The 23,749-nt window shown below is 38.2% G+C and overlaps 1 protein-coding gene and 1 long non-coding RNA gene across 2 annotated transcripts in view; one reads left to right on the top strand and one right to left on the bottom strand.

Moving 5' to 3' along the window:
* LOC308434225 overlaps positions 1 to 13,795 on the top strand; it is a 34,077-nt gene extending 20,282 nt beyond the window's left edge. The window contains exons 2-3 of the long non-coding RNA XR_013975469.1: positions 1,727 to 2,353; positions 13,673 to 13,795. This is a non-coding gene — a long non-coding RNA (uncharacterized lncRNA). The remainder of the gene's footprint in view (positions 1 to 1,726; positions 2,354 to 13,672) is intronic.
* USP3 (ubiquitin specific peptidase 3) overlaps positions 1 to 23,749 on the bottom strand; it is a 68,331-nt gene that overhangs the window by 19,993 nt on the left and 24,589 nt on the right. The window contains exons 3-8 of the mRNA XM_080934394.1: positions 21,062 to 21,193; positions 10,949 to 11,032; positions 9,253 to 9,334; positions 7,714 to 7,796; positions 6,277 to 6,390; positions 3,681 to 3,794 (exon numbers count right to left, since the gene is read on the bottom strand). Of these exons, the coding sequence (XP_080790520.1) occupies positions 3,681 to 3,794; positions 6,277 to 6,390; positions 7,714 to 7,796; positions 9,253 to 9,334; positions 10,949 to 11,032; positions 21,062 to 21,193 (609 nt within the window). The remainder of the gene's footprint in view (positions 1 to 3,680; positions 3,795 to 6,276; positions 6,391 to 7,713; positions 7,797 to 9,252; positions 9,335 to 10,948; positions 11,033 to 21,061; positions 21,194 to 23,749) is intronic.

Here is a 23,749-nt window from a genome sequence, read left to right on the forward strand (position 1 = left end):
AAGACCACTCATGTTGATGGAAGCAAACAAGAGTAACAGAGGCTAGCACAGACCCCTTGATCCAGCTAGTCCTCTTTCAGGAAACTACATATGTACATGAGATTGTTCATCTCAGCACTGTTAGGAACAGAGAGAGAGAGAGAGAGAGAGAGAGAGAGAGAGAGAGAGAGAGAGAGAGAGAGACAGAGAGAGAGAGAGAGAGAGACAGACAGACAGAGAGAGAGACAGAGACAGAGACAGAGACACAGAGAAACAAATCTACAGAGCTACATGAAAGGGACTATTAAATATAATCATCACTTATGTTTAAAGTTACATATGTGTAAAAGATTATCACCAAAGCACACATGGAGATCTAGTAACTTGTTTCCAGAAAAACAGAAGGATAGTGAGGAACTAGAGTGAAAGAAAACATTCACTGCCTATTCTAATCTTAATCTTTTACATTTCAACTGTGTGTATTTTGTCTACCAAAGTAAACTTAAATATATTTTCTTTAAAAAAAAACAAACGAAACAAACAAAAAACCCAGACAGACAAGGCAGAGCATTTTAGGAAACCATATATAAGTAAGTAGATATGCACACTGGAAAAGGTCAAAATGTGAAGAAATTTCCATGCTGGTAGCCTTGATGTATACACAGAAGCTGCTGGCTACAGTCACAGGTTTGGGCCATGCTATTTTGGCCATTTTCATTGATAAAAATGCTCCTACATCTTACATGCATGTCTGTGTTTCTGAACCATCAAATATTCATCCCAGGAGTTAGTTTCCTAGACCTTGTCTTACATTAATCAAGGAAAGCAGGCTTTACAAATATAAAAATGGTTGAGGTTATAAATAAATTTTATAGGCGCATAACCCAAGACAAACTGTGCTTCCACATGACCATGGTTTAAGAGTCACACTTGTATGATAAGAAAGCCTACCAGAGCTCAGTGGTACCATCACAGCGTCCTCACAGAGCCCTGGTGAAAACCCAACCCTCAGCTTACACCTGGGTACTATATAGTGATCATTTCAAGACCTGCATCTTTCAACAAAGGAAAATTCTTTGATTACATGAAAATGGAGAACAATCTCAATTACTGCAAAACCAGAAGAAAGCCCTGCTGATACTAAGCAGTAATTAAGGAGACATAAAAACTCATATGTATCAGAAATCACCCAATTTATCAACCTATTTCTTCTCAAGTTCTTTCATTTATCAGTGGGAATACAAAAATTAGCAAATTCAGCCATTAACTGAACCATGCTCACAGCTGGGCTATAGAAACCAAGAAGGGCAGTGATACGGCAGATTTGGAGAAAACCAGATTGTATGATATTAAAATATGGGGATGTGCTACAACTGACTGAGCCTACTCAATACTTGACCTGTGGTGCCCAAAGGGCTTTGGAGTTTGTCATCCATAGAAAGAGGTTTACTTGCTAATTCCAAAGTATAAGGTGGATTTTTTCCCCCAGCCAATTAGGACCCCAGGAAGGAGCCCTTAAGGATTTTGGTGACTCCTGCTTGGTGATTTCCATCAGCGATTTAGCTGCTGTTGACAGGTCTTTCGGAAGAGCTTACAGGGGCTTGTTGTTCTACCTACAAGATGTGCAGGGACAAAGGCTGAGCAGATATGGTGGGAATGGCCAACCAATGACTGGTCTAAATAGAGACCCATCCCATAGGCAAGAACTAATCCTCACACTATTAATGATACGTTGCTTTGCTTACAGACAAGAGCTCCTCCAAGAGGCTCTACCTGGAAACAGAAGCAGAGACCAACAGCCAAATATTAGATGAAGTTTACAGAATCTTGTGGAAGACTTGGGGAAGAAAATTGACAGACCCAAAGAGGACACAAACACCACAGAAAGACCAACAGAGTTAACTAAACTGGACCCTGGAAGCTCCCAGAAACTGAACACCACCAAACAATGAGCAACTATAGGCTAGACGTAGGCACCCCTGCACATGTGTAAATGTGCAGCTTGGTCTTCATGTGGATCCCCAACAACTGGAGCAGGGGCTGTCCCTGAATCTGTTGCCTGCCTGTGGATCCAGTACCCCCAACAAGGCCGCCTTGTCTGGCCTCAGTAGGAGAGGATGCACCTAGTCCTGCTAGTGCTACTTACTTGATAGGACAAGGGTGGGAGGGGGTTCAGATATCCAAAAAGGGCTCCCCTTCTCAGGAGAAGGGGAAGGGATAATGGGGGGTAAGATCTGTGAGGGGGTACTGATATAGGAATGTAAAGCAAATAATAATAATAATAAAACAAAAATATGGGGATGTGTCAGACATTCAAGATGAAAAGACTGATCATCATGGGCACCAAGGAAGCTGCACCATGGCTTCACTCAAGGTACGTCTTCTGTGAACAACTCCTAACACTTCTAATTTTGCTCTGATCTGACCTTGGTGGTCTCCAAGGAGATGTGTACATTGAACAAAAGGTTTCTCTGTTTTGACTTCTCTAAACTGAGGCGTTTGCCTTGGCCAAAATGCTTTGTTGCTTGGTTTTTTTAAGAAAGAATAAGTTACTTAGGGCTTGCCACATAGTAGATATTCAACGAATGGAAACTACTATTATGTTAAGTTCAAGCCTAGTGATACCATCTGAACCTCACTTCTGCTTTCCCTTAGAGTCAGGAAATTCTAAAATTCAGGAGTCTCTTCTGAGAGGAGATTTAAAGAGAATCCATAAGTTTCCTTGAAAACTGGGTTAGCAGTGGTTAAGTCAAAAGCTGGACTCATTTGGGAAGCAGTAAGTTATAGGACTTTGATTGCTTTTAACCTTTTAAACATATTTCTCTATGCTAAAAAGTACAAAGTATATTAAGTTATATTATAATGTGTTTTAACCAAAGAAGGATAAAAGCAAGGGGCCAAATCATGACTCTAAGAGCTACAACTCGCTCAATAAAAGAACAGAATCAGCCAAATATGGCAAACACTGGCAGTACCATAAATCTGTAACGACCTGAATCCTCACAGGAATGGCATCCAGGAGAGGTAGAACGAGCTACCAGAGAAAAAGGACAGGTAACTAAATAGGATTGGCCCTCCCAAAGCGTGATTCCTAGTGAACGTGGATTAATCATTCTAGAGCTTTAGAACCTGGACAGCACAGTGCCTGACACTGTAGATTTCCGCTGGTTTCATCTCACTTCTATGTGTGTGGTCTCATACACAGCAGGCTAGTGCTCTACTGCTGAACCCCAGCTCTCACTCTGTTCTTTAGGTTGGAATGGTGGCAATTATTTCTCTGTAAGACTTGAAAGAATCAGGGCTGGAGAGATGGCTCCAGTAAGGAACACTGACTACTCTTTCAGAGGACTCCAGTTCAATTTCCAGCACCCATATGTCAGCTCACACCTGTATGTAACTCCAGTTCCAGGGCTAATAACACCCTCACATAGAGAGACATGCAGGCAAAACACCAATGAACATAAAAAACAAAGTTTTGAAAAAAAGACTTAAAAGAATCAAGAAACTTTAATTGTCCATTGCATATTCCTAGTACACCTGGGCTACTCACTAGGGGATTTTAAACAAGCTGGTGTTTACTCAGTCCCTCTGCTCATCTAACAAAGGTTCTGCTAACAGCATCGTAATACTACCAGTATTCTAAGTGCTGAGAAGCAGAAGAAAGAACACAGACATGTTCAGCACCCTTCTTCAATACTCACCTAAAGTTAGGCATGATCTTCCAGACAACATAAAACAAGGACTCAGGACTAAATGCAGTCTGGCTGCCTTGCCATAAAGCACACAGTGTTTTTCTAAACTCTTCTACCAAAGACCTGGAATAGAGGGAGAGATGGCAGCTTTAACATCTTGAAAAGGCTACTAGTTCAACACATACAGCTCAACTGTCTAAAATACATGATAAAAATGAAAAATGCCAAAGGCTTAGTCTTCAGAACTAAGCCTGATAACTAAGTAAGAACATTTCAAAAGTCTATATATAAACAGCAGTATTATTGATAAAACTAATTTTTAACTATATAGTTATCTTTGAGTGTGTCAAGGTATTATCATTTTGTTCACAGAATTTAAAGAAAATACGTAAAACAGTAAAGTACTTAAGCATATTCATTTAATAAAATGTCAACAAACAACAGAACACCCCCCCCCCATCTCCTGCATGTTTCCTTCTTTGCCTCATAAGATACTTCCAAAACCTCCTCAAATAGTGTGAGTAGTCACAAGGCTGCTTCTGAGCTTAACAATACATGGTGATCCTTAAACCAAACCTCAAAGAGACTTTCTCTTGATGATTTTTGGTGTTCTCTGACAGTATGCCTAGCTATCTTAGAACCTGCCATATAGATCAGGCTCCCTCAGACTCAAACTCTTCCACTTCTACTAGAATTAAAGGTGTGCCTGCCATGTCAGGCCTTCAGGGCTACTTTGATTTAGTTTTTCCTACTCTGGATAGGAACTTCCTACTGCACATCTTCTCAGTCACTTCACTATGTGCAGCTTCTTCAGTTCTACTGTTCCGTGTTCTCTCTGCCTCCCCCACCAGCTATACTTCCCTTCTTTCATAGAACCCCCATTTTTTTATCAATCATATAAATTCCTAGAATAAAAACCTAAGAGTGTGCCACCTTCTGGGGGAATTTCCTCAGGGGAAAAAAAAAGCAATCCTTATCAATCCCTTCTTTCTCTCATAGGTAGGACACATTATTAGTAATGGTAGCATCCCACTATCTGGAACTAAGTAAATAAAAGATGAGCAAGAAGAAACCTAATGACTTTACAAAATAGTCCTTGACAGACCACCTCTAAATTTATAAGAGAAAATAAAACCATGGATATTTAAGTTACAGTTAATTATGGTTTTCTATGCATGTAGCTAAACTAATACACTGAGTTCAGTTCTTAGATTTTGAATTCAGTTCCTAGATCTATCAGTATAGCCAACCACTCTTGGATACTGGACTGAAGGTTACCTCAGGCAGCCAAATAGCTTTGTTCTCAACCCTGTAATCTAGTAGATACCTCCCAGTAGACGCTGGAATAGCCACAAGGTGCTTGCTTAGCTTTCCTTGCAGCTGGAGCAATGTACACAGTCTGAAGCAGGAGTTAACACTAAAAAAGCAGACACAGCACCAAATCCTCTTTGGAGGTAGATGACGTAAAAAGCACCACCCATGTCCAGGGACAGCAGAGGCAGCAGTGTCTCTGGAGGGCAGCTCTGCATGCCTGTGGCTATGGTGTTTGCTCTGCTGTGACTTTCAACACATCCAGTGATGCAAACTCACCAACTGTTTTTCAGTAAATTAATTTTGGTCAAATCAGCCAGAGGCAATTTCTATAGGTTGTAACCAAATTTCAAGTAACACCAAAGCACCAAATGCTATCCATAACTTTTGCACATATGCATTTTCTCCTCTTTATTCCACTGCTGTCTCTGACACAATGAAAGCCCCGTTAGATGCAGTACTTTTCCATTCATTCTATATGCTGCCACCAAACAAAACTCCCTTCACACACCAAATGGCACCTTCTCCATATTCCATATCGGGGCTTTATCTGCATTAGCCAATATTCAAACACATTCTTTCCTATTCTCGCTCCCTCTCCTCAGTCTCTTAGTCACCGAGACAGGGCAGTGTCTTATAAATCAGCCTTTCAAAATTAGTAAGAAAAGTGTGAGGGAGTGAAGCAAGCCGGCAAAAAAGCATTACATATATACAAACAGGTAAGCCATACCTATGCTTCGGTAAGAGTAAGGAAAAGATGTGCTGTGCTTCTATTACAACCCCAGAAGCACAAAGCTGCACTGCGTCTGAATTTAAACTGGTCCTCGATAGCAACCACTTCTGTTTATAACCACTCCATATTAATTCAATAGGCTTACCAGATCAATAGATTAAGGTAAACTGGTGATACTTAACAGATGTCCACACCTGAAAGTCTATACATACATACAGATGCCTGCAAAGACTCAGGTGCAGTGTTTTTTTTTTTTTTTTAAGCCTGTAGCTAGTGGTTTAAAGGGCCGCCCGAAAAGGGCCCCAGTTATGCACCAGCAGAGTGCTATAGTGCCACAGCTTAACCCCTGGCACCACGAGAAGGTGCTCTGGGGGCTCTAAGGTAGAGTGTAGGTTCAGTGCTAAATTAGCCTTCCCATTATAATAGGAATTTTAAAAAAACACAATTATTAGTATTATGAGCTAGATTAACACAATTTAAGGAGAAGAGCTTTATAAAATCAGCAGAGAAATTCATTTGTTTTGCAGCTCAAAGCCAGAAAGGGCTTTTCTGATAACTCACACATTGCTGTCCCCTTGGCTCCTGGTGTGGTACGTTCTCCTTCCTGCTGTTTTCCCATTCCTCAACTCCACAGCAGGCAATTCTTTGAAATAACAGCAAAACTGCTCAATGTTACTATTGTAAAAGGAAATGAAGAAAATTACTTTTTTAAAGAAAAGAATTTAAAGGACAGTAAAAAAGGTTCTACAAAATCTACACAAGAATTTTCAAAATGTAATATGTCACTTGCCTCATTACACAGTACACAACACAGTTGCATTTCACTACTATTCCCTCACTCTAGAAGCAGCACAGAAATACAACTCTGAAGAAATCTCCCTCTATTATAGTTATACATCTCCCCACCCCCTTCTCTTGCCTTGAACTTCCTGTGTGGGACCTCAGACTTCTCATTTCCCTGCCTTATTTCCCAAATGCTGGTGTTACAGGCACGCATCAGCACACACAATCAGGCAGGCTGATTTTTCAGTTCAAGGCTAGCCTGGCCTACCTATGTAGAAAGTTCCTAGCTTATGTGTATGTACTAAGGTCACACCAGGGTCTGATGCGTACTTGACATACTCCCCATCCACTGAGCTACACATCTGCTTTCGCTTCTCTTTCAGGGTACTTGTTTCCAGGTATTCAGTAAAGTAATTTCCTCAAATAAAACAAATCATGAAACCAACCACATTTTCAGACATGCTATCTAAGATCACAGAGGCAAATGAACTAGAATTTCTCTGAGGAAGAACGGGTGAATGAAAAGGCAGATTCAGTGTGGCTCAGGAAGACAGCTAACTCCTTTTGATGCCTCATTAAAGACTGAGACACTTTCAAAATAGTTTTTTCTACTGAGGTCATCTCTATCAGCCACTTCCTTTTTACCATTCTCTTACACTCTAAAGTTCTCATGACTAGTGACTGAAATAAGCTTAAAACCAGGCACCCTATAGCCCAGAGGTCTACAGACTAAAGCCTATAGGCCAGACATATTCCCCCAGCCAGGGAACTTTTTATGTTTTCAATGAAGGTTTTTTTTTTTTTAAAGGAACTTTTCCTTCTCTAATTGAGTTTGGCTGTGTTGCCCAAGCTGGGTTTAAGTTGCCCATCTTCCTGCCCTAGCTTCTTGAGTAGCTGAGATCTGGATAAAATAGCAACATGTACATGACATAAAATGTTTACTATCCCACCTGCCACCGATAAGGTGTCCTGACCCTCCTGTGGCCATTCAAGAAGTAACGGAAAAACAAGAGCTCTAACAAAGATGCCTGAAGGAGTTTAGACAAACTGCATTGTTTATTCTTCCCTCCTAATCTATGAGGTAGGAGTTACTCTCTCAATTTTGCTGATGAGGAAAAGCTTAGAAGCTAGAGTTAGAGGCAGAAAACAGGCTCTGAGCACAGCGCTTTGCTCCCAAGCTGTAATGTCATATGCTGTGACTGCAGCCTTCATTACCTGAGTGACTGAAGGATGGCATTCATGAAACACGTGTTGCCCAAATTCCGAAGGCCTGTGGCACAAATGGCAGTTGTACTTCCCTGTGACATGGAAGAGAAGGCCATCAGTGCTGCCAAGGATGGCTGGCTACCTCAGACATCTAAGTTAGGTCACAGTCTCCGTTTAAACTCCAGCACCATGCCTGTCTGGAAGTATTCCTTGTCCCTTTTCTGCCTAGTGAGTATTTCAGACAAATTCTCTAGGCTATGTGAAGGCGTCTATCTCTGAGAAAATAAGCATCAATAAGTACATGGATGCAGAACAAGAAAGGGATACACATTTTAAGGTATCATTTTCAAGAGTCTAATAAAAATATAAACTGAAAAATCAAAACATGAAAACCTCAACTTTTATCTAGAAAGCATACTCCGGTGAAAGGTATTTTCCTAGAAGTACGGCATGAACCACAAAACACTACCAGAACTTCTCCAAAACAGAGAAGCTTAGTTTTCTGATTCAGATTCATCCAACAAATGCCCCAAGACATCTGAATACTACACCAGGAGGCAAATTCTCCAGTCCAACCCAAAAGATCTGTCTATAATTCAGATGGCTAAGAGAGCACCTTAGCTCTTCTACAAAATCCTTAAGACTGTAAGCACATGTCTAGTGACAGCAGAGTTAAACAAAAGGCAAAAATACTGCTGAGTCATTAAAAAAATGTAGTAACTTTAAAACTCTATTATTATGAGTAGCTTCCAAAATGAGGATGAATACTTCATGGTGAAATTACATTAATAAAGCACTAAGGCAAAACAAAATAGAACAAACAAAAAACAAAACTACCAAAAGCTCAGACTAATAGAATCTGAGGAACTGTTCAAGACAGTTTTATGTCAGCTTGACACAAGCTATAGTTATCTGAGAGGAGAAGACCTCAATTAAGAAAATGACTTTCTAAAAATTAGGCTGTAGGCAAGCCTGTAGGGAATATCCCTAATTAGTGGTTGATGAGGGAGGGCCTAGCCCACTGTGGACGAGGCCACCCCTGATCCTGGGTTCTATGAGCAAGCCATGGGATGCAAACCAAGCAGCACCATTCTGTAGCCTCTGTATATATCTGTTTGAGTTCTGTCCTGACTGCCTTTAATGATGAATTGTGCTGTAGAGGTATAAGCCAAATAAACGGTTTGGTCATGGCATTTCATCAAAGCAGTAACAATCCTGATCTCTCAGAGTGCCACAGACATGCCTAAATAAGCACTAAGAGTAATCTGCTCAGACGTGGTGGTGAGGCACACCTTTAATCTCAGCCTTCAGAGGCAGAGGCAGGCCGATCTGAGTTTAAGCCCAGCCTTGTCTACTTAAAGAATTCTAAGATAGCCAGGGCTACCACAAAATCTTCTCCAAAAAAGAGTGGGGCAGGTATGTGTAAGTGGCAAAATATTTTCGAAACACTTCAAATCAAGGCACACTTAATAAAAGTTTGTAACAAATAAGAGCACCTGTTAGAGCTGTGACAGGGATTCGATATAAGAATAAATTTTAATTACTTACATTTACTTTTAATAACTTGCTGTTTAGTGATGAGTTTTCCAATAATTTTCTTTTTCTGTGTCTGTCAGCTGTAAAAGCTGAGCTATTAAAATATAAACAGACAGTTTAAAAGACATTTGGTTTTTTAAAATATAAATTAGTATATTTTATTCTCAGTTATTCTCAAAATAGTAGAATCTTCTAGACCAGTGGTTCCCAACCTGTGAGTTGTAACCCTTTGAACAACCCCTTCACAGAAGTCTCATATCAGATATCCTGCATATCAGATATTATGATACATAATAGGAGCAAAATTACAGCTGAAGTATCAACAAAAATGATTTTATAGTTGGGGTCACAACACCAATATGCCATGTAGCCTCCACTTATTTTTTAATTTGGAGTTGTTTGCAGTGTTTTGCTATTTTATTAAAAGCTACAAAAAAATGTTTTTCTAGTTTGTACTTATGTGTGTGCTGGCTTCCAAGCTGGTGGACTTCCAGAAAGATTTATACCCTTGAACTTTTTCAACAGCCTCCCTGAGCTTCTTCCTAACTACGTAAAAGGTAGCAGTGTCAGGGTGAGGACCACTGCCCTAGGCTGACACTAGCGATAGAATGGTCACCCTGGTTATGTTCAGTAGCTGTTTACACTTAGACTTAATCAAAACTGAAAATCAGTTCCTCAGTGACTTAGAGGCTCTTCAGTGCCTCTGTCTCTTACCAGGCACAGCCCCATGTGGATAAAGGAGCTAAAGCACTTTGACAAAGTAAGCAGCCAAAAGATGACACAAAGACCTTAAACTACTGGCTTTCTTTTCAGTTTTATAATCTACTCTGGCAGTGAAGCATGCATAAAACCTTTAGTTCACAAAGTGTTGGAATAGAAGATATTTTTCTCTGTTTATTATTTTGGAATTTTCTACTAATTTGCACTTAGGACATCAGGAGATACTCTAGATGGCATATTTTCACAATACTTCAATACACAACACCAACTGGCAAAATAAATCAGGTGGGTCCGACCTGTGATGAACTACAGAAATCTCACTGAAGCAACTTGTCATTATGAGGCCTGGCAGCTTCAAAGGCATCATTACGTGTCTCTAGTTCCCATGTCAGCTAGAAAATTTGATCTGAACAAGCAACTTGGCTATAGCAAGACACATCGACACTTCAATTTCTTTTGAATCACAAAGCATCGGCAGCTCCTTGTAATTTCAAGTTCTATGTACTTCTTTACCAAAGAGAAGAAAAAACTGAGGTCCTATGCTGTGGTTTATTTGCAAAATGCACGCTCAAGACACTTGAGCTTGAATTCTTTTAAAATAATACAGAAATATTTTTCAAAGCATATCTTCAGTTCAGCAGAAAATGTATAGTGTCAAATACTTCTATAATTATCGTAATGTCCTGTTATGCTGCTTCCTTACAACCACCAACGTCTTCCTAGTGAGTGAACTTGTAACTTTGTGGGTAGTAGTAATTTAAAAACAAGCTCTTAGGCCTTAGATATAGTTTACAATAAATACTGAATGAAATAGGGGCAGAGTTTAGATACCTAACTCCAAGGCTTTGCTTATCAACATTTCAACTGCATTCATATCATGCTGGTTACAAAACTCTCCAAAAGGACAAACAAACAACAAAAAACAAACAAACAAAACGCCACCTGGTGACTCTGAGTGGCCCTCCCCTTTCCAGGACCCACTACTCACTTTTCCAAGTTCTGTAAGTGTTCTCTCACTTTCTGTACCAGGCCCAGCTTGGTGTCATTGACCACGAAATCATCACAGCGATAACTGCAAGGAAAATCCTAATCAGTGTGCATGAAGAGCTTGAGAAAAGTACAGGTCAGTGGAGCACTGAGAGGCCCAACAACCACTGTGCTGGGTCAAGCTTCAAGAGGATTAGGATCCCACAGTTGAATGTTTTTAACAGTCTTTGCTTAAAGCCACATAGGCATGAATGTCTTTTCACATTTTTATGTAAAAGATCTTCAGTTCTTTTCAAAATAAAATAAGCTGCTACATGAGCTACATTTTTGTTAGTGGAGCATAATAATACAGAAAAAGAAACAAAAAGTGCCCATTCTTTCCCGGCAGCTGTAAGCCACACACCTTACAGTGATGCTTCTCAACCGAAATTAGTGGGAAGTTTGGAGGAGAAGCTAAAGTGAAAAGTAGAAAAATTGAATTAACCTGCAGGTATAGCCATAGAAAAACTTTAAAATGCATGCTGAACATTTAATTAATAAAAAGAATTCTGATGAGCTGGGAATATCTTCTAGCCTAGGCCACATCTTTTCAGTACAATGATGAGGATTTGAGAAAAAAATGTTTACAGTGGTTTTAAAAATTGATAGTTTATGTGGTAGTAAGTCAGTAAGTGAATAATAAAAGGAATTGCACAAAATAAACTTTGATTTTTGCATTAGCATTCATTTTTTTCCTGGAAGGTCAGTTTTAACAAAAGCCACTCATAGACTAGGACTAAGATTTGGTTTGGTTTTGTTTTTAATATGAGGCTTTGTATAAAACCATTGTTCATTAAGCACCAAAAAATAAAAAATAAAAATAACATTCTGAGAAAACAAAACTTTGAAAGCACAGCAACTAGTAGTAATCGGGTTAGTCATCTGGAGCATAATCCAAGAAAGTGTCTCCTCGTATATGAAATTACTTGATAAAAATAAAAATGGCAGGGGAAAGTGATTTAAGAAAACAATTACACACAAAATTATGACAATGAACATTTAAGCAAATGTGTTTAAAGACTTTAGAATGTCACCTGTATGATTACTGAACACACTTGTCAATCAGGACTTCTCTAAGACAGTCTTCAAGTTCTCAAGGTTAACTCCAAGCACTCCCACAAACAACCAAAACAAACCTTCACACACCAGAACTACCATTCTTTCTAGTATCAAGATGCCTACAAGAGCATAGGTTTAATTATTTCCCTCTCAGCATAAATAATAAGGGGTAAAGCTACTTCATCTTTGAAAATCTGGGCTTCAGTTACTTGGTACCTCAATGAATATTAAGCATTCCCTAAAGAACAAATTACACCTTTATTCTATATTTCCATAAATTAACACACATCATTTTGATAAACAGCACACTAATGTTCAAACCAAAAACCCCTCCAATAGCCAACATTAGGAGATGCAGTCTAAGCAACTTCAGATTGCAAGATGCCACCACACAGAATTAGGAGTAAACCTCTAACTGCTCCCTAAAGATGGTTCTTTTGTTTAAAGAAATACATGATTTCAAATTAAGTAACTGGTTCCTTTCTTCTAGTATGTCAAGGATTCAGTCTAGGATATAAAATAATGTTGGTTAAAGTAATGTTTTCATATATTGAAATATGTAGATTGTCCTGTATGTACTGAGTCTGGCTCAAGCAAGTCAAGTTGTTTCCTCTCTAAATGAACCATTTTGTTTTCATTACTAAATTATAGAGATGTGCTGAGATGGCTAAACACAACAGAACTGAACTTTTAGAAAAGTTTCGTTAATGTGTTTACCCCACAACTAATGCAACTAAACCTTTCTCTATTAGCAACAGCTTCAGACTGTTAGGCTGTATTTTGCTTTCATCCTTCCAATGTAAGATGTGGCGTTGTACAAGCCAGGTGCTTGCATCATTTCTGCCTTACACAGAACATCACCACTCATGCCAACAGAGTCAAATGACATTCCTACAAAACAATGGAGAGATGTAGTTATGTTTATATCGGCTTGTGCAAACAGCACCAGTTACTGTAAGACCTAAGTAAACTAACTGATTGATAATTGAACTGAAATATTATCACTTAATTATAATCATTTTCAAAATGGAGGTGCTGTGGAGATTTACTGTACAAGTATGAGACCCTAAGTTCATTCCCAGCATCCACATAAAAATGGCGTGGCAGTATGATTGTATAAAAACAGCATGGAAGCATAACCTAGCACTGAGGAGTATGAGGGGTGGGCACAGAGACTAGAAATACTGAGAGCTTGCTAGTAGTACAGCAAGCCCCAGGTTCAAAAACCTAAAATGTAGAGGAAGACTAATACTGACCTCTGGCCTCTAGATGCACACATGAACAAGTTCCACTCTATATATGTACATGCATACATATATCATACACACAAAAAGAAGAGAGAAATTATTTTTTGGAAAAAGGGAGGGGTTTCTTTGTATAGCTCTGGCTATCCTGGTACTGGCTCTGTAGACCAAGCTGGCTTTGAATTCAGACATCTGCCTGACTCTGCCTCCTAAGTATGTGCCACCATGCCCCGCCTTCCTCCGCCCCCCCCCATAATGGGGAGAAATTTTAATATTCAGATAAAGATATACTAGAGACAGAAATAAAGTATAAATTAGAAGAAAAATAGATAATTTTAAAGGTATATCACTAATTAAATAACAGTAATTGTTGAACTCCACAGGAAAAACAACAGACCCTAAGGACCCTTGGGTGCTCCCAGGGAGTGAACCACCAACCAGTAAGTGAGCATGGGCTGGACCTAGGGCACCTGCACATATGTAGCAGATGTGCAGCTTCATCTTCATGCGGGTCCCGAAACAACTAGAGCCGGGGGTTGTCCCTGAATCTACTGCCTGCCTGTGGATCCTGTTCCCCTAAGTGGGCTGCCTTGTCTGGTCTCAGTGGGAGAGGATGCACCTAGTATAACAGTGATGTGCAAGAGTGGGGTTGGGGAAATGGGTAGGGGTGGGTAGTGGGGGTGAGGAGGATGAAACAGGGAAAGGATCTGCATGAGGGGGTACTAGGAGGAGAAGTGGGGCTGATATTGAGATGTAAAGTGAATAAATAAATAAATAAAACTTTAAAAAGAGTAATTGTAATTTGCTATGGAAAGTTGTTAAATGTATAAAAAACTTTTTCAGATAACAAACATAAAAAAATGAAGAGAATGTTTCAAAAATGTATTTTAACATAAAAAGTTGCCTTTCAATTAAAACAAATAACTGAATTAGGCACAAACAGTAACATCAGAAATTAGAAAATTTTCAGAGGGCTTGGAGCACTAATTCAATACCAAGTGATCAGCCCTGAGATCCTATACACATACTGAGCAAGTTGTATTTATATATTTAGGAATACATATACATGCACATATGTGTGTACACACACACAAACAAAGAAAAATGCCATGAATTTGAAAGAGTATGAAGAAGGTGCTGTATGGAAGGAATTGAAAGAAGGAAAGGGAAACAGGGAAATGATTAAAAAGTGGTAAGGGCTGGGTGTGGTGGTGTATATCTTTCATCCTACCATCTGGGAGACAGAAGCAGACTGGATCCCAGTCTGGTCTATGTAGTGAGTTTCAGGTGAGCCAGGGTTTCATAGTCAAAAATAAACAAATAAATAAATAAATATTAAAAAGGTAAGAGACACTGCCCAATTGATAATAATTCAGGTGTGTTATGTCTCAAATGATGTGCAATTTTACAAAGAAATGCCTCTGGATCTCAGAAACCTGTTTGTTTTCTAATGAGAGACAGAAAGAAGTGGATCTGATAAGACAGCAGGTAGGAAGAACTGGGAGGAGTAGAGAGAAAGATGAAACATAATCAGCACATTAAAAAATATGTGGTCATTACTCATTGTCTCCTACCATTTTTATTTAATAATAGATTTTTTGAAACTATACTCCTATAATTTCCCCCATTTTTCTTTCCTCCCTTCAACCCCTCCCATGCAGCTCCTTTGTCTCTCTCAAATGCATGACCTTTTTTATCTTAATTGTTGATATATGTGTGTGGATGTATGTGGATGTATACATATATACATGTGTGTATTCATAAATATATAAATACAACTTGATCAGTATATAAACAGGCTTCTGAAGGAAAACAAAATAAAATAAAAACTAGCATGTCAGAATTTAGCAAAACAAGCAAAAGGAAAGGAGCCCAGGAGTATGCACAAAAAAACAGAGACCCGTTCTCTCAAATATTCAGGAACTCCATAAAGACACTAAACTGGAAACCATGATATAAAGGGCCCAGAGAAAAGAGGGGAGGGGAGAAGAGAGAGGAGGGGGAGGGAGGAGGGAAAGGGAGGGGAGGGGAGATCCTCCTGTGTTGGGGACCAGGGTGCGTGCCCACTTCTTTTAGCTCTAGGACCGCCCCACCCCATCTGACGTAGGCCTGTGTAGGTCCTATGCATGCTGCTTTAATTTAGTCTGTGTGCTCATTTGTGTGTAGATCCTGTTGATTAGAGGCCTTGGTGTCCTCCACCCCTTCTGGCTCTTAGACTTTTTGCCTCATCTTCTGAAGAGTTCTGAGCCCTGAGGGAGAGATTTGATGGAGATATCCCTTTTAGGACTAAGTGTTCCAAGGTCTCTTACTCTTTACATCACGTCTGCCTGTGAGTCTCTACCTGTTCTTATCTGTTGCAGGAGGAAGCTTCTCTGATGATGTCTGAGCAAGACACTGATCTACAAGTATAGCAGACTGTCATTGGGAGTCATTTCACTGCCACTTTTTCATGTATTTAACAGTAGTATTTATTATTTGGTTTAACCTAAGTCCCTGGGCTATCTAGTCTCACATTCTTAGTCACCCAAATAATGTCAGGTATGGATTCCTTCTCCTGGAATGGGCCTTACGGCACAAGTTTTGTGCCACCATTGGACTAGCATGTCTTGCAGACAGGACACCACCGCACTCATAGATGTTTACATTTCTCCTTTGGCAGTGTGCAGAGTACTTTCCTGTACTAAAGACACTACTAGTATGTAAGGGGTGAAGACCAGTATAAGCCAGCTTGATTTCCCCATGTTCCATGAGTTGTGTAGGTATTGTCTTCTGCAATGGAGCCTTGAAGTCAGTTTCTGAAGAGTCTTGGCAATGACCTGGGTTATTTGAGAGTTCCCATGGGAACCCTCCATTTTGACAACTTAATTAGACATAAGCCAATCCTGATACTGGAAGCTTGATTTGATGATTAAATATGGTTGGTTGCGACACTATTTCCCCCATTATTTGGCGATTTCATTTAGATTGCCTTCATATATGTATACATTTTATGAAGATTCTACTATATTAGACTTCCATACTACCCCTTTAATGGCTCTTATTTTAGAAGTCTCTCTACATATTTTCTCCCTCATCTCACTCTTTCTCCCACTCCCCACTTGACCCTCCTATTCTAGGTCCCACCCCCATCCATTTATAACCATCCATTTCCCTTTCTTAGGGAGATCTAGCTGTCCAACCTATTCTCTTACTCTATAGCTCAACTCTGTGGTTATCACTGACTTAACCACTACAAGCCCTAGTACATGAAAGTAAGTGCTCCACAAAGTCCAGCTGAAAAGGTACATTAGAAAGCTCTCTTCCTAGCTTCTTTGTGACTTGTATTAGAAACTGTAATAGGAGAAACTGGGCAAGATTCAGATAGTCTTTGTTGTGCAAGCAAATCAGGAATTTATCATCTCTTCATATTCACAGACTATCTACATCACTGAACTATTAAGCGATTATAGTTATACTTATGTGAGTTTTTATTTAGTGGAGCTCTTATTTACATGGAGTTACTAAAAATCACTAAACAAAAGTTCACATAAATATAAGGTAAGGAGAATGGCTCATTTATTTAATAGAAAGGGAGAAAACAAAACAAAAAAAAACAAAAAGGAAAAATTAGATAAATTGAGTATCAAAAAAATTTACAGGGTTGGAGAAATGGCTCAGTGGTTAAGAGCACTGACTGCTCTTCCAAAGGTGCCGAGTTCAATTCCCAGCAACCACATAGTGGCTCACAACCATCTGTAATGGGATCTGATGCCCTCTTCTTGTGTGTCTGAAGCCAGCAACAGTGTACTCACATACATATGTAATGCATATATTTTTTTTAATTGCAAAGTATATTTGGGGATTTGAAGAGACAGCTCCTCACAGGACCCAAGTTCAATTCCTAGCATCCACAATGAACAGGCTCAGAAACTACCTGTGACTCCAGTTCCAGCGGAATTCAAAGCCCTCTTCTGGCCTCCACAAGCATCCACACGCACACGCATGTGGCATACATTCAGACACAGACATATGTATATGAATTAAAACTAGAACTTTAAAAATTAGAAAGCACAGTTCTTCCTCCACCCCTGTCAACAGTATTATGGGAAATGCTAATGCCATTTCACACTAAACTCTTGATGGACTAAGAAAATATACCTAATGAAACAATTCTTCGCTCATCTGAAACAAGAAAGAACCACCACACAAATGAATTGACTCTCTTAAGTAATGGTCAAGGAGCAAGCTCTTCATATAGCAAACATGTATAACACCACCAAAGACAGCATCTAGGATGCAGAAAGTACCTCCACAGATTTCTTAAGTTTTAAATTCTTTTTGATTCAGATGTGTAACATTTCTGTATTTACAAATATAACCAACCAGTTTATTATAAATGACAGACTGAAGAAAAAAATAAGCTGACATTCTGATTTCATATTTAAACTTATTACAGTTAAAATCTTTAAAGTCTTTAGAAATCAAATGCATATTTAAATTCTTTTATTAAATTCTGATGTCTTGGCCTCAAATATCTAATTATGGATATGAAAAGAGCATGCTCAGATAAAATAGCCTTCCTGTTAAAAGCAGATAAGCACTGGCTTATTAAAGAAGCCTTTCATGATCTGAGGTCGCCTCTATTAGTGTTTCTTTTTAAACTTCAAAACATAATTTTTAAGAAAATCTCTCTCTGCTTTCCATTATTTAAGACACTGAGAGTTTGTGTCTCCAACTGTGGTCCCAGCTACTCATGAGGACTACGGAGCCCAGGAGGCCAGGCCAGCTTAGGCAACATAGTGAGGACTCCTCCTACCACCCACTCCTGTCCATTACATGAAAAAAGAAAATGAAGAAGGAGGGAAACAGAAACAGGAGGGAGAAGTAATCAATACCAACACTCAAGACCAAAGCATGAGTTTGAGGCCAGCCTGGGCTACAGAGCCAGATCCCATCTTAAAGGGCGGGCGGGTGACAGAAAAGAAAGAAAACTGGGCAGTGATAGCACACCCCTCTAATCCTAGAACTCAGGGAGCAGAGTTGTGGCTGGTCTACAGAGTGAGTTCCAGGACAGCCAAGGTTTCACAGAGAAACCCCCTTGAAAATACCAAAAAAAAAAAAAAAAAAAAAAAAAAAAATGCGGGTGGAAAGGGGGGATAAATTTTCTGGTTATCGACACAGTGAGGAACACACAAGCATGTACATTATACTTTAATTTGTATAGCCTCTTAGTGAAGAATGTTTCTTTCATCTACAACAGATTGCTCTGTTTTCTGTAGAATGTGTAAAAGCAAATAAATGAAAGTAATGACATTCATTGTTTCCGAAGTAGCGTAAATCAGTTAAAAGTAGAACTATTTAATGCATTTTTATGATGATGGCTATTGACAGAAATATTGTTTTCTTCTTATAACCCATCTCCACCAAGGACATGTTTAAATCTATCTATATCCGGATTAACACTAGAAACATGCTTCGGGTTACTGGCACAATGAGGAGCACACGGGCATACATACTGTACTGTGATTTGTGTAGTGTCTTAGTGAAAGAACTTTTCTTACAGCTACAAGAAATTGTTCTGTTTTCTGTGAAATGTATATCAGTAAATATAAAAAAATAACAACATCCACTGTTTCTAAGGTATATCAGTTACAAAACAGAACCAGAAACAAAAAAAAAAGTTTATATAATGATAATTTTTTAATCATAACTTAAAATTATAAAGCATGTCAAGGGTAATAAAAATAAAAATAACCTGAAATGTAAGCATTTTTTAAACAAATTAGTTCATATTTCACAATAGTTTGAAAAGATACTTTGGGAACATGGAATTTTAGTAATTTTAATATTCTTTTCCTAATTCTTCATTTCTACATTCAGCTACCATTTACAAAAATTAGAGCTGACTCAGTTAGTTATCAGTGAATTATTTGTTTAGTATTTTTAATCTATTACTTTCATATGTCTACTTATACAAAACTCCTAATTTTAAATTTATGCTTCTTCTCAACTGCAATAACGTACAAAAGACTGGCAATTGGTCAAGAAGCTTCTGCCACTCCCGGGTATATTCTAAGATTTCCTAAATCAACTTGTCCATGAAATGATGTTCAATATAGCAATGAAAAGGAAATTAAATTCCAATATCTAGTTAACAGAAAATGCAAAGCCACTAAACTAATTAACAATGTTCATACAGCACCCTATGAAAATAATTGCATTCCATTAAGCTGATCCTTAAAATTTCCTCCAAGGCTTACCATTCCTTTAGAATTTTAGTGATAGCAAGAAAACCAACAATAATTTGTTGTAGCATACAGATTTAACTGTATTTACAAAGTTTCCTTTTGAACATCCTCTGCACACTGCTAACTGACATCAATAATGAATGCTGTCAGCACAGCAACTGCACCACACAGAATGACATGACCTATGACTATGATAGGGAGATAAAGACATTCAAGAATGGCCTGAATTTCTGTTGTCTCTAAAGCAAAACTAGTTATAAACACAGGACATGTGATTCTATAAACCAAGAAGCTGTACCATTCTAGGTTTAATGGGTCAGGGATTAATGGAGGGCTAGGATGTGAGTGGGAGTAGAGGCTTATTTAAGGGTTCAAGCTACAGCAGCAACTGAACTATTGCTTACCTGGTATAAGGAGTACTTCACAATAGCAAGCAATAGTAAGTGAACACTGCCTGTATGTGAAAATCTCAGAAAACACTAATTTTTTTTACTAAGATCTTCACCTATCTCTAAGCTTCTCTCCCTTCTATCTTTTCAAGGGTTGATCATTAAAAGAGTACTTGTTTGAATGACTTAAAGTCTTTTACAGACTGATTCAACAGTTGAATATTAACTATGTTAAACCTGTAAAACATTAAGAGTCCTGGAAAAGCACTGGTCTGATTTTCTTCCCTTTGCTGGACATCTTCTTAAAGACAGTGGGAAAAAGGACACGCACACCCTTCAACAGAAGTGTAGTTCTCAGGGAAGCCTGGAAACAGGCATGGCAACACATGCCCAGCACTTAGGAGGCTGAGGCAGGATCCAGCCTGGGCCAAATAGCAAAACCCTGTCTCAAACCCCTTACCAGAAGCAAGTCAACAAACAGGAATATTTGGATTTTCAATGTCCATTCCTGCTCAGTACTGCCTTCATGTAAAATTCAAGAACATTTTAGCAAATACATAACTCTAAAGGGTCTCCTAAAGGACCCCCTCAATGTCAGCAACCCTTAGAATTGAAAGTAAAACTAAAAAATTATTCATCATAATTTATGATCAGGGAAATTTGCTTCAACAATAGTTAAAACTATAAACATCTCTACATATAGCACACGGGTAACAAATTGTTGAACACTGCTTGCAGCCTAAATAATTTACTCCTAAACAGTCACAAAATAGACAGGACTTTACTGCCATTTATATGAGATGGACACATACATTATATTACAAGGTTTACAGCTTATACTTTTTTGGACATAGGATCTAGCTTTGTTGCCCAGGATGACCTCTAACTCAGAATCTTGCTTAGCCTTCATAGTGCAAGGAAAACCAGCATACACCACCTGCCATGCTATCTCCAACCTCCTCCTAAAGTGTAATACGATTTATGGGTGGGAAAAGCCTGAAAAGCTGAGTTGGAAACACTAAATTCTTGACATTTACCTCTCAGGAAGTAGAAAAGAGATAAGGAAGATTATCAAAACAATCTTTCAAACAAAGAAGTTTAACTTGTAAGAAGGAATTTGTGAAAATAATACCGTTTCCAGAAAATATTAACTTACCAGTATGTGCTGTAGCTACTGCAATCCATACACACTGTGTGCTGAGCTTTCTCCTGCTTTTCTGATCTCTTATGGTTGGGTAAGGGTATCTGTGCATCTTCGTAATGTTTTTTTGCATGACCATTCACATACCTTACAAAGCCAAGTGAGATTATTATGTTAAATATTGCTTTGGAAAGTAGTCAAAGATGATGAAATTGTTAACCAAGTTAAAATGAGAACTCTTAAAAAAAAGTGAATCATCTAGAGATACATTAAGCTAAATACTTAAAGTATACTCGAATTTGCAACTCAATACTACAATCAAATTCTAGTCACACTTAGATTAGGGCCCAGCAAGGAAAGGCATTACCCACCCAAGTTGTTTCAGTGCCATTTATACCATCTTCCATGCTGATGTTTCCCGTTTTAAATTCTTAAGAAAATGGATACATCTAGAGAATATCATCCTGAGTGAGATAACCCAGTCACAAAAGAACAGACATAATATGCAGTCACTGATAATGGAATACTAACCCCAGAAAGCTCTGAACACCCCAGAAACAACTCACAGACTATGTGAAGTTCAAGAAAAAAAAAAAAGAAAGAAAGAAAAAGAAAAGAAAAAAGAAAAACCCATTATGCTCAATCCTTACACACCAAGAAAACTTTGACTAATTACGGGTTACATCCTGTTTTACATGTACTTTATGCTCATTGGAACTAGTAAGACCTTAATGCACACCATCAAACCTTTAAAAAAAAAAAAAAAAAGGAAGCCAAGCACTGACAAAAATGTATTCATATACTTTTATGCAAAAATGCATGCTTAAAATTTGTACATTTATCTTTGTTTCTTAAAATAAAATTGTTCAAAAAAAGAAATATATTGATATCATTTAAAATTTATTTTTGAGGTTATAATATACAATTACATCATTAAAAGTTTTCTCAATTGCTAATTTATTTATTTATAATTTAAATATTATGATTTAAATTTTTTTAAAAGTAAATAAAAATTCTGAACACTAAATTAATCAACCTCCTTCCACCCACAATGTGGAAATCAGACGGTAAGTAGGGCAATCTGTGTTCTCCTGGATATGGCTTCAGATCTTTCCTCTGAATACCTCATCACCGACACACGTGGAAATGCATTTGTGTAGAACAATCCAAGCAAAACACAAATCAACTTGAGTTTAGAAAACCTGCAATTTGTCCATATGAACAAACATAGCCAGTGATTGGCTATATTCCTACAAATTTTATAACTTTCCAACTCAAGTTTAATAAACCGTGCCTTATTGCATGTATTTATTTGGGAGTGAGAAGCTGTCCATGACATGACACATAAGCAGAAGCCGGATGATCCATGGGAATAGGTTCCTTCCCTACCTAATAGGTCAATCCAGATCGGGCTTGGTGGCAAGTGCCTTTACCTACTGAGCCATCTTGCAAGCCCTAATAAATCATTTTATTACAGCAGGGCAAGTATCTATGCACCTCATTTATCTACACTTTACCTAAAGACTATGGAACTGGCCCCTATAAGAAACCCCTTAGGACACAAAACATCCAGTTCCTTTACAATAACCAGTCTGCAAAAGATGAAAATTACTTAAAAACTCAACTGGTTAAAAACAAAAAAAACAAAAAACAAAAAACAAATAACAAATGCTGGTTCACTGGCATCAAAATAACAGAGAACAGAAGTTTCATCTCAATGTACAGTAATTAATCAAGAAGCTGCACTTAACGCTGGGAAAGGATGAAAGGCAGTATGTTGTTAGCTCAAGTCCAGCCTCCACATCCCAGAAAAACTTTAACACCCTTAACCTTAATTCAGAATTCAATCATTTTTTTCCTTATTCTTTTTCCCCGTAAACTTTAAAACCAAGGATCCTCTGTCTCCCAAAGTAGACTGAGTTTTAAAATAAAATAACATAGGTATGTGCTTAAAACTAGCCTTTCAATGTCAGGCATTTCATACACTAGAATGAGCACAATGAGCTATTAACATTTCTGTTCTTGTTGTCTCTGAATTGAGGTTACAGTACATGTACCACACTGTTGGGCAATTGAACTAAATAATCCAATACAAGTGTATATGGTTATTTCATTAGCATCTTCCTCCTTATATTTAACTACTATTTATTGAGAGTCCAAATAACAAGCTAATTGCTTAGATAGTGGGCATGTGAAGCACTACTTATACAATGTGTAGTTAGGAAGTCCTTGTCGTTTAGCTGAAAAGGTAAACTAACCCACATCCATCCACTCAGTAACCACCTCCATCTGTTATTTTTAGCTCACAGCATGAAGAGTGCCTTTACAAAGCAAAAATGAGCAGCAGAACCATCTCGGGGCTTTGGAAACTGATCGTCTTTATACAGTAAACATAAGAAGGTCTTCAGCTGTAATACTATAGCTTACAAATTTTTTTTGTATTTAAATTGTTCCTGTGTGGCTGAGAACAAAGGATAATGACACTTGTGTATGGAAATGTCACGATAAAGCCCAATATAGTAACAAAATTTTGATAAAAGAAATAAAATTAATCCTTATAGATGTCAGTGGTACAAGTGTAATTTTGGTGAGTAACATTAATATTAGCAATGTTTTGGCCAATACCCAAACACACTGGTCAGAAGTTAACAGTATAAAGCTAGCGTACATAAAAGTATTTCTCTCCCTTTTAACTTTGCACAA

Source organism: Micromys minutus (genome assembly GCF_963924665.1).
Source record: "Micromys minutus genome assembly, chromosome: 21".
NCBI classification, from domain to species: Eukaryota; Metazoa; Chordata; class Mammalia; order Rodentia; family Muridae; genus Micromys; species Micromys minutus.